Source organism: Phaethon lepturus, unplaced genomic scaffold (assembly GCF_000687285.1).
Source record: "Phaethon lepturus isolate BGI_N335 unplaced genomic scaffold, ASM68728v1 scaffold14310, whole genome shotgun sequence".
Classification (NCBI taxonomy): Eukaryota; Metazoa; Chordata; class Aves; order Phaethontiformes; family Phaethontidae; genus Phaethon; species Phaethon lepturus.
This window is the reverse complement of record NW_010511269.1, coordinates 1-11,886: the sequence shown is the minus strand read 5'-3', so window position 1 is coordinate 11,886 and position 11,886 is coordinate 1. Positions and strand designations below refer to the sequence as shown.

Here is an 11,886-nt window from a genome sequence, read left to right as displayed (position 1 = left end):
GGCATTCCTGACTTTTCTCAGCTGGAAGACAGAGCCGCTTGACGCCACTTTCCTGGTAAAACTGGCACAAGCTATGGGATGCTCTCACATTCCACGAATCCTAAGAAACAAACAGCTTGGCTTTTATCACCAATGCAATGAGGGTCGAAGAGCAGCAGCTCAAGCAGACAAGCCAACACAGGCATCTGCAAGGAGGGATCAAGCACTGGCAACCGTAATTCCCTCTGCTCAGCTCAACTTCCACAGTGGCCTATTCAGCTTGTGGCTAAAGCAGTGAGATTGGATATTATATTCCTCCAAGTATTTGCATAAAGCTCTGTACAAATACCAGGGAAAAAAAATAACTCCCCCCCGCGCCCCCAACATATCCCACCTCCCACCTCTTGTCAAACTGTATAATCAAATATGTTCATTAAACTCATTTAACCTCCAAGCAATTGATGCAAGGACAACCAAGGCAGCAGCTCTGGCCTCAGAAATGCCATGAGTTCATCTACTGCTTGAACAGAAAACTGAATACTCACTTTTTCCATGACAGAACAGGACACAGCGGAGTTTTCTAACGTAAACACCTAATGAAAATACACAACAGTTAGTCAAACTAGCTTTATAATTTTTAATTAAAAGAGTATGTAAATGAACAATGAAGGAACTATTTTGATGCCCTGGTGAACACAGTTCATCTATTTCACAGCCCACTGTCATGTACCTTTTTAACAATAACAAAAACACCCCCAGTAAATACAGGCTAAATAATGCTGTTCTCACAGCCACACAAGGAAAAAAACAACAGAATGCAAACATTTATTTTCCATTTTTAAGATGCACGCAGCATATTAGCATTTGTTCTAGGCATATATTTACTCCTGAACAAACGCAAGCATACTCCCAGTGTGATCAATCAACCTCCAGTAGCGATTACTCCTTTTAAGCACTGTTTAGCATGATCTGTCTGTACCAGCTGGAAAGAGCTCAGATGTGCAATGCAGCACACCAGCCTTTTGAAGTAATAAAAAACTCAGGTTTTATTCAAAATGGTGAATAGTTAGGCAATATGCTGCTACAGGGCTAGGAAAATATTATGGAAATCTCTGCCTGCCCTATTCATTTCCTCTCTCCTCAGTAGTCACCTGTGACTAGCCAGAAGACAAAAATACAGGGGCCATGGATCACCATTTTAACTCAGCATGTTTGTTTATTTCTATAAATTGCCTAGCATTTCCTCAGAATTATATTACACTACACACTCCCAGATATTCAATCCAACTATAGTAGATTTTAGTTTGAAGAGCCCCACGAGAGAACACATGAAGTAAGGTAAATACGTAAGTAAGACAGCCAGGCAGCTCTCGGCTCTCATTTACACACAGGCTCAGTATTCTTACTGCTTCCTATCTTGCTGTTACAGACCCTCCACTTCAGACTAGATAATATATGTAATTATGGAATTGCAAACGTAAAAGAAGAAAAAAATTGCCAGATGTTTAGGTCAGTAGAAAGCACCAAGATACAAGATGGCAAACAGGAATCGGTGGGGCATGAGGAACACCACTTTCATTCGAGGCTACATATTGGTAAGCATCAAACTGGTGATTATTACCTCCCTAAACTTCAGCTTGATCAGAGATGAATTTAACCTCCACTTCGACACAAATGGAGCCTCTTTCTCACTTGTCACTGAAGAGGCACTGGAAATAATTAAATAATGGGCTGGAAATGCTGAACTATATAAGAGAACTAAAAATAAAAAGCTAAAATGCAAAGATCATAAAAACAGGAAGAAGTACTGTACCTGCTTTGCTCCAAGATAGTGAGCCAGCACAGGCAACAGACTGCCATCACTGATACAGAGGCAAACACTATCTGTTTTCAGAACCTACAGAAAATAAATAGTCATTTTTATTCCTATTCCAGATTAAAAAGTTTTCAAATTCTAAACATTTTGGTGGCGTTTTTTCCCCACTTCATACACTTCCATATCAAATAAGGACTGGGGAATACAGTGATTAATATAACCACTTCAAGCAGAACAGAATAGTTAAGAAATGTCCATATAATCCCCTCGGTTTAGGTCAGAAAAAGTTGGCACAAAGTGTACTGGGTGTCTTTATTCAACTACCAATACTCCTTCTAACACAGACACACAGCTGATAGAAAACCCTATGCAAAAATGGCTGCTTACAGTTCAAAGCAAGTAATACCAAAGTTTTCATAACAAAACATAACTTACATCTGCTGATCTAAATAACGTAATTTAGTGAGCAAAGGCCGTCAGCAAGGGAGAAACAAATACCATAAATAATTACTGCAAATAAAACAATACATGAATCTATCACAGAAGCCAAAAAACGTACAGGCAACATGCACTCACTTTCATCAAAGACTGGATATATTGGCATGTTCGGTTCTGATCATTCAATTCCCCAAAGCGTGGTCTGTTCCAAAGAAGATGAGCCTGACATCTACAAACAGGACTCTCAACACGAACATCTGCTTTATTCTCCTCTTCTCCCCTGGAAAAAAATTTCAATGAAGTATTAACTACAGCATCAGTAAAATGTTTTTGCAAACAAGTACATTTATGCATTTTAGCTAATACGCACATTAACGCGTACGGACTCCACTGTTACTTGTTCAAATTTACTAGTTCCCCAGAGATGTTTTTGTAGCTTTGCATTTCCAAATGAAAAGAAGAGAAAGGGCCCATTTTCACCTTTTTTAAAAGGCAAACCAAAGAAACTCTCCAAACTTTCCCACTAACTGTGATGCTAAGTTTGCAGATGACACTAAGTTGGGCGGGAGTGTTGATGTGCTGGAGGGTAGGAAGGCTCTGCAGAGGGATCTGGACAGGCTGGATTGATGGGCTGAGGCCAGCTGTATGAGGGTAAGCAAGGCTCAGGGCTGGGTCCTGCACTTGGGTCACAACAACCCCATACACCACTACTGGCTTGGGGAGGAGTGGCTGGAGAGCTGCCCAGCGGAGAAGGGGGTGCTGGTCAACAGCCAGCTGAATGTGGGCTGGCAGTGTGCCCAAGTGGCCAACAGCATCCTGGCCTGTATCAGAAATAGTGTGGCCAGCAGGAGTAGGGAAGTGATTGTGCCCCTGTACTCTGCACTGGTGAGGCCACACATCGCTCTCTACAACTACCTGAAAGGAGGTTGTAGCGAGAGGGCATGTTGGTCTCGTCTCGTTGTTACTTGGAAGAAGAGCCCCCAGTAGGGCAAGAGGAAACGGCCTCAAATTGTACCAGGGGAGGTTTAGGAAATTGGATGTTAGGAAAAATTTCTTCACTGAAAGGGCTGTCAGGCATTGGAACAGGCTGCCCAGGGAAGCGGTTGAGTCGCCATCCCTGGAGGTTTTTAAAAGACGTGAAGATGTGGTGCTTCAGGACATGGTTGAATGTCATGTCCATGGTTGATGGACTTAACAGTGCTAGGTTAACTGTTGGACTTGATGATCTTAAAGGTCTTTTCCAACCTAAATGGTTCTATGATTACTTATTTCAGGATTTGATCTTTTAGAAAAAATTTACTCATTTGGATTCCTAAGTAAAACAGGCACATAAAATTCAGACATTAACTTTTAAAGGTGGCACTAATTTTTAAAAATGTTAGCTGCTATGCTCATCACAACCAACATGATTAAGCTCCTTTTAATTTGAGCAAAAGGCATTTATTTCAAAAAGACAGTGCTGACTAGGAAAACAGAAAATGGAGACAGAATGGCAATTATTTCACTCCTTTACCTATAAGCCAGCTCAGCTGAGGTTATTTTAGGATTTTCAGAAACCAATCATGAGTGTGTTTTGTTTCTCTGTCACAGAGTGCCACCAGGTATAATGCAGGAGCCCGCAGTCCAAACTTCAACTGTACTTTTCTGCATAAGGTGTTTTTTTCACCTGTGTGTTGCCCATGAAGTGGCTTTTAATAATTTTCTTGTCTTTAGGTTCTTATCTTGCTCTTCTACAAAATAGCTGCCCTAGGAGCAGCAAATACTCGAGCTTGGAGTAAAATACCACGCTTTTTCACACACATGTATTGTTACCTGGCTTTCTGCAGCTTATACCACACAGAGTACTCATCACGACAGGCAGTCAGGTACACCTTCTCACCCTGAAGAACTGGCTCCTCACGTGGAAGAAAATATACACACTGCATCCAGTGATCTCTCCACTGAAAAAGGTTGATAAACAAAACCTTAGGAAGTAACTCATAAATAGTAAATGGAAAGTAAACAAATTGCAGGAAATCAATTAGGAAGAATGGGCACATAGTTCAAACAATCTTGTTCACCTTCGCAAGGCTGAACAATGACTAATACCGTATATCCAATAAATGTACTTTATCTCGATTTCTTACAATAAAATAAGCCTGAGACCACTGTCTTGCTGACTAGCTAAGCTTGTATTTTAATTAAATGAAAAACAAATCCAACACACTTTGCATTTATTAATGCTGTTTCACCTCTACAGTTCACTTATGTTAGAAACCTGTATTGAATTGCTGACAGTGACCAGTCGCTGCAGCCTCATGCACCAAATGACATCACTCAGTGTCACTCTGAGATGACAGAACAACTAATCTGTGTTTCAAAAAGCTATTTTCTGCATTGCAAATGTTCCAAGCTGATCAGACGTTTTAAGCAGACCAAAAGCCCTGAAGCTTGATAGTTTCAAATTTTGTTCTCAAACACGTAAGAGCAAACAATCATTTTGTAGCTTCCTTTTGACTAAGTTCATCCTATTAATAAACACATTCATACAAAAACACAGGCATCTGATTTAATAGTGATCTCATTATCCTGTTGCAATAATTATCCAGTATCAACCCAGCATTTTCACACACCAGCTTTTTTTATGGGAGTATAAGTGTATTAGCATAAACTTAACACTTATTGTGAAATTTAATAGAACTACATGGAAGTAAACCACAGGCTAATATTTTGACCAGGGATAGAGACTAGTTAAGGAAAAATACATGGAAATCTTTCACTTCTTGAAAGTAAAAGAAATAAAATAAAAACATCTGGAAGACAGCTTCAGTTTGCATTAAAGCTTACATTTAAGTTTTACATTAAAGAGAACCTGAAAGGGGTACATACTATAGTTAACATTGCTATGATTTGCTTCTTTAGCACCTTCCAATACATAAAATATTAGCAAAATTCCTATACAGTTTAAGGGACAGCTGCCTAAAACACCCAATACGGCCTTTACTGAAAATAATTACTGATAATCATCTGATTATAGTATGTGAAGGCTCAGATTTTTTTACCTGGAAAGCAGAAGTGGATTTTACCCAGTATGGAGCCATTGTGCAATTTATCATCCCAGAGGGGTCCATGTCAATATCCCACCATGAAAGTACGACCTGGGCCTTGCCAGATTTTACAGGCTCCAGCTGCACTCTGTAGTAGGTAGAAGCACTCCTTACTGGCTTACTGAAATCCACACTGCAGAGAAGCATGAAAATTGTAAAAAGAAATAGTTCGGCTTTCTTCAGAAATTCTCATTGGCTTCTTAAGCTGAATACACAACTTACATCAAAGGCATAACAGGAAAATTCTGTTTTGAAAAGAACAATGCCTACCTTACCTGAACATTGTCACCACATCACTAAGGATAGTGAAGTCACTCGAAGGCATCTGGTTCAGTTGGATATCACAAACAGAAGGAACACCTGGACAGTTCTCCATTTCTGAAGGGGAGGCAATAATTTTTTCACGATTCTCTGCTTTGACATGAACAGGAAACAGTTTGTTCCAGGACCACATTCTTTTGGATTCCACCAATTGGACATACACTGTCGCCCTGTGAGGCACTGCCTCACATCCTTCCTGAGTATTCAAAACAAAGGGTAAACGCCTTCAGCAAGTTTGACTTATTAACATGCATGAGAATTAAATCAATTGAAATGTGAACCAATTTCAAGAAAAGTTGGACTGGGAGCTTTCAAATCTTGAACATAAATTATTTCAGAGACTTCTGTAACACCAGAGCACTTTTCTCTTTGTCTCTCTACCTGTGCAATACAATACACATATCTATCCTGTTCAGTGTTGTTCAGCAAGGTCAGATTACTTTATTAACCATGCAACATTATCAGTTTACTAGCCTCAGTTAAACTAGCACTTCCACTCTCATTCTGAAATAAGAGATCTATCTTGAGCTTCTCAAGGCAGACAACTACTAAGCTATCAACATTAAAACAAAGTTTGTGATTGCAGTGAGTAAATAAGGAAAATAATGGCTCAAATACTTATGCGTTGTTCTAAAAAAAAGACTGTGAAGAAAGAGCTAACTCTGAAGTCCAAGAACAATGATTTTACAAAAAAAGACTAATTACAATTTAGAGTTATATATGGAGAGCAATAAAAAGTTATGGAGTGCTATTGTCTTTGTATGTAAAACTGGTGAAATGAAACCTAGAAACCTAAATAAAGTTTTGCCACCCACATTTTCGTTAAAGGAAAAAAGTTAGAAAGGGTAAAAGAGAAAGCCCTAAAACTATATCCGTATGTCAAAAAACCTGGATACTAATTTGATTACAGTGTTTAAAGTATTTCCACAGGCAAAAGGCATGCCAAGTAGCAACAGCTCCTTAGGAAAAAAAAAAAAGACGAACGAACTAATGCTTGGGAGGTGAAGCCCATCAAATTTAGGAGGAGAATTTTGTTTTTTAAAACATCTTGGAACAAACTACTAAGGAAAGCTCCGAATCAGAACTGGATGCCTTTTCTGAAAGACATTTGTTAACCAGCAAGTTATTGGTTTTAACAGAAAGCAACTAAGTGTAATTTCAGAGCCTGTGATTTACAATATGAATTCCAGTAGCTTTATTCTAAGAATGAATCTAGTAAATTATTTACTGAATAAGAAATTAGCACAGCTGATGGTGTATCTGCAAAAGATACAGAAGCCTAAATCAAGTATAATCTCTACCCTACTCCAAAAAAGACAGAAGAGTTTCTCTAGGGGCAAATGTGACACACTACCAATTTCTATTTTCTCACCTGCACAAGGTATTTGTGTGCATGCTCATAGGTTGGTAAAGCTCCTTCTCCTATCAGCTCTGTATCAAATAATTCTGTTACCAGGATGTTTGCACGACACTGCATATCTCCATCTAAAAGACACAATTGAATATTGTACCATTAAGAGTTATATAAAGTCTTTCAGGAAGATGCTATCCTGAAAACATAATTAATTCAAAAAACTTACTCCTGTTAGAGAACCTGCTGAAGACTGCAAGTTATTCTCCTTTAAACTTTTACTATGAAATACAAATGACTACTGAAATACTATTACAACACTTCCTTTTGAAGTAAAATTCCAATGTTACTTTCTAGAGAGTAAAGGATCTGCTTGTTTTAATTAAAAAGAGACTGAATAGAAGAATAAGACATATTCCTTCATGGTTTTGTGGTACTTACAAATTTTTTTAACCCTAGCCTATTTTTCTTACCTGGGCCAACTGTGACTTCAGTGGAGTGCTTGTTGATTACCTTGATCTTGTCACTAAAACCATTTTTCTCCACTATCTTCACAGCAGCATTAGCCATGGGCTTGAAAACCTGTAAATAGCAAGAGTATAACAAACTGGTAAGCTAACAATAGCTTTCAAAAATGAAAGGACACCAACACAAAATGCAGTCTATTTAGCCCTGCAAAAATTTAACACCTTCTGTATTTTTTCCTATGTTTGAAGTTCATCACCATGAAACTAGACAGCAAGTCTCACTTCAAAAGCTCATAAAGTTCCAATGTCACTGTTCCAAATTGAGTATCAGCTGTCTCCAAAAGCTACTCCAATTTAATTTTTGAAATACACAAATACATATTAATATTTTAGCATTTACATTAAACTTGTTTATTTTTAAAAATAAAGATATATATGCAGCAAGAGAGGCCCCAAGCAACTTCTATGTGCTCAAGACATAAACTAATTAATTGATAAAAGAACCCAAAACAACCAGCACTGAAATGATCACTGAAGTATGCCAAAAATCTGCTTTTATTAACAACATAACTGTGAAGAGAATTTTTGCTTCCTTCAGAACGAAGAATAGAGAGAGTACATAGCTTGAAAATAACAGAATGATGAAGAATGTGTTGGAAGGGCTTAGTGTCCATATTCAGTTTTTAAGCTCAAAAATTTTAAATATTCTATTCAGCCATACAATCTGACTACTTAAGACATTTGTGTACACTTTGGAAACCAGCACAACCCTCTCTGATTGCTTTCTGTGTCTACATGGAAGAGGACTGTCTTTGAATTATGATCATAGGATAAAATCATAGATTTAAAAAAAAAAGTAGATTTTTACTTGGATAAAAACCACACAGCAGTCTTTCAATTATGGCCTACTAACAAGTGAATCTTCTGTTTCTTCAAATGCATTAATAAAAAGCTAAACTGACCAAAATGTTCCTGTTGTTATCCTTAATATAAGTAATGGCTGCTAATGACCATCAGGATGTTTCTTAACTGCCAATAAAAATGGAGATGCTCTATCTAATCACGAAGAGGTGATTAAGTGATCTGAGAACTCATACCCAAGAGTTGAAACTTATGAAGATCTAGAGAATATTTACATTTTTCAAAAACTTGCTTAAAGTTTTCCATATTACACTAGAGTTTTGATAAGTAGAGAAGACAGAATACTGTAAAACTTGACTAGTAACTTTAATCTGTACATTTCCAGAAACTGTCCCAAAAATTCAAAATATACTACACCTTTTCGACCATATTCTTGTAAGATCCAAGTTTTTTTGACACACAAAAACATCAAGCTCACACTTCAGAAGCCACAATACAAAATAGCAAATGCATCCACACCACTGATGATGCAGACAGAACAACTGCACTGCAGCTCTAAAACAAGGCTATGAAAACACAAGCAGAAGTACGTGCAAGCCGTAACAAATCCTTACCTCAATCGCATAGCAGAAATCTGCACCTGCAGAAGCTGCCATCATAGACAGGAGCCCTGTGCCAGTCCCTATGTCTAGAACAATGGCTTTCTCACCTCTTTCTTTTACTCTGCTCACTGCAGCACGAATACCTTGGTAATACTTTACATTCTGTGAGGAAGAAAAAAGAAAAAGAGATCATCAACCTTTTATCCATTTATTCTTTTAGCTTTTGTGCAGAAATCTTGCATTCTTCGATTATGAGTTTATAATCAGAAAGAGGCCTACAAGCATTCTTTATGCTATACAGTCACACCAAAGCCACTTTCAGCAAAAGCAAGCGTTTCTGGAGGGAACAGTCCATTTAAAGTACATCAATTTTTATCACAATATTCACATCATCATTGATCAGTCAGCTATTTATAGCACATGCATAATTTACAAATGCAAAGTATTTCCTGGAGCAAATAAACTACTGTTTTTCTGATTACTTTTCCCCTGCAGCACCACTCAAATAGTCATACAGTGCCTATGACAGCAAAAGTGCTAATATATCTTGGATTTAGATTCCTCTCTACATCTACTGAAAAACATCCATACATGAGAAGCAACGCGTAAATACTGACTTTTGGTTATGTGCCATTAAGTGGGGCTACAAGCATACCAGCACTAACAACAGGAAAAAAAAAACACATGCTGTCATCTGTCAGCTACAGTATACCTATTAAAACATATGCTTATATTTACTTTGCAACAGCCTATTGTAAGACATTCCTTTCCAAATTACTTATCAAGCCTTTCCAAAGAATACAGTATCTTTAGACACTATAAATTTGGAAGGTCTGCTGGATCTTTCTGAACAATTCTAGTTAATGCTGTTGATATATAATTCCAGTAGACTTGTTTTAATTACTTAAAGACACAACTTGCTGTCTCTACATGGCTTATTAAATGCTTGATCCCACTGGCATGTTACAATTCAATATGGATTCAAGACTCATAGTGTATGCACCATAAAAGTTGTTAAAAAGGTTATTGACAAAATGGTTGACTGACTGGCTAGAGTAGAAAGAACATTTAAAACATTCACTCCAGACTTTATCATGCCTGTAGATATGGTATCTCAATTTTCTTCTCAATCCTAAGCAGTAAATAAGAGCTAAAAATACCACGAAAGAATAAAGATAGACTTTATTTACATTTCTAAAAAAATCAGAAGCCTAGATTCACATTTACAGTCTTTGAAATTTCATCTAATGAGCGCTCTGTCAAAAATGTCAAACAGAACAGCAAAATCAGCTACTGAATGTAAATACCATGTTCTGCAATAAACAACCAGCTGTAAGAAGGCATCTGTTGATCTAAGAGCAGGTCTGGTTATCTTAAAGGGTACAAATTTGGTAGTTCCATCTCTCATAGAAATCTGTATAATCAAGCAGTGACAGCTATTCAAGAGAAAGGAAATGGGTACTTTCTCACCATTCAAAAGTTTTTTGCTTCTGTACTTACTCTGTCTTTATCGTGAAGCATATCTGCATAGCGTGACCTACAACAAAAAAATGCCAGTCAAAAAATACCACATACTGCAAAGCACAACAAAACTGCTTGATCTTATATAGCCTCCTTTGTTTCCTCTTACTAAGGCAACTGGTCCCCATGGCCCATAAATGCACAGATAACTGACACGCTCTTTGAGGATATGAACTGTTTCCCAAATCTAAGGAATAGTGTCATTTCAGTGATCTGCTCACCAGTATATGAATAAACTAATGAACCGCTGGCATATATCCTCTCTTCAGCAACGGACCCAATACATACACCTATGGACAAACAACTGTGAAATAATAGCTAGGACAGAGAGAGGTTCATACAAAGCAATGCATAGCCATGAAAGACAGCCTACTAACGGTCTATCATTTGTTACCAAGATTTAAGTTTCTTTGGTCCCCATTTCTTTACGGGTTGCACAACTTAAAGATACCCCAAAATCTAATCTTTCCAACTTCTCTGGCTGTTACGTTAAACTCTTAAAAGTTACTACAGGAACAGACAATTGGCAAATATTTGTTTCACTGGGAATTTAAAAGAAATTTAGTCAATGTATTTTGCCACAACTCCGTCACCGTCAGCATTAAGATAAGCACCTCAGAAAATGTTTACAAAAATTTAGAAGGAAACTACTTGGAAGAATACTTTACAAAACTCTAAATTTACAGTTCTGCCCTGCACAACACAGGGCACTGTAATATCTAGACTGTCCTACAGTCTGTTCATCTCATGCCCTTGGAACTTCTCCAGGGAGAAACCAAAAAATTGTCATAAAAACAAGTTGGGTTTGTAGCTTTAGTGGAACAACAAGCTATTTTTTCCAGCATACCTTGCAATTTCCTGATGGTAGTCATAGTTCTCATCCTCTTCTAACCACTCCATTGCACCAGTAGTTGGATTAGCTCTTCCACAAAAGGTCTTCATGATCAACCTCAATTTGCGTTACTTATGTATTATGTGCAGTTTTGCTGCTTTGGCTTCAGTATAACACCCCAAATACTGTCTGTAAAAAAACCAACAAAACACAAAACTTCCAGCGAAAACATCAGACATCACTTCAGCTCTGAAAACGTATATATACTTTCCCTATTACACTCGACTTGACCAGAAGCACTGGTGACTGCCTCACACCTTTTCTACACAGATGTTTTAAGCTCAAATCTATCACCCAGCCCTGTTCCAAAACTCAGCCCAGGAAAAAAAAAATTACCAGTAAATTCTCAAGGAAAAACACCTCCCCCCGAGGCGAAGCACATCGGGCTGGGGGAGGCCAACCACCCTCTCCAGGGGGTCCCTACACCCTGTCCGAGGAGGGACCTGCGAACTCCCGAGGGGACCGGCGGCTGCAGCGCCCTCCCCGACTGGGACCGACGGCCGTGGTGGGGAGGTCGGGCCGCAGCAAAGCACATGCCCGACGCTCCCCGCG

The 11,886-nt window shown here is 38.3% G+C and overlaps 1 protein-coding gene across 1 annotated transcript in view; it reads right to left on the bottom strand.

Annotated features, from left to right (window-relative positions):
• PRMT7 (protein arginine methyltransferase 7) overlaps positions 1-11,432 on the bottom strand; it is an 18,509-nt gene extending 7,077 nt beyond the window's left edge. The window contains exons 1-11 of the mRNA XM_010283440.1: positions 11,290-11,432; positions 10,422-10,458; positions 8,934-9,083; positions 7,465-7,573; positions 7,013-7,125; positions 5,595-5,836; positions 5,275-5,452; positions 4,046-4,173; positions 2,372-2,513; positions 1,793-1,876; positions 525-572 (exon numbers count right to left, since the gene is read on the bottom strand). Coding sequence (XP_010281742.1) covers positions 525-572; positions 1,793-1,876; positions 2,372-2,513; positions 4,046-4,173; positions 5,275-5,452; positions 5,595-5,836; positions 7,013-7,125; positions 7,465-7,573; positions 8,934-9,083; positions 10,422-10,458; positions 11,290-11,384 — 1,326 coding nt within the window. The 5' untranslated portion in view covers positions 11,385-11,432. The remainder of the gene's footprint in view (positions 1-524; positions 573-1,792; positions 1,877-2,371; positions 2,514-4,045; positions 4,174-5,274; positions 5,453-5,594; positions 5,837-7,012; positions 7,126-7,464; positions 7,574-8,933; positions 9,084-10,421; positions 10,459-11,289) is intronic.
• Between the last annotated feature and the right edge of the window lie 454 nt (positions 11,433-11,886).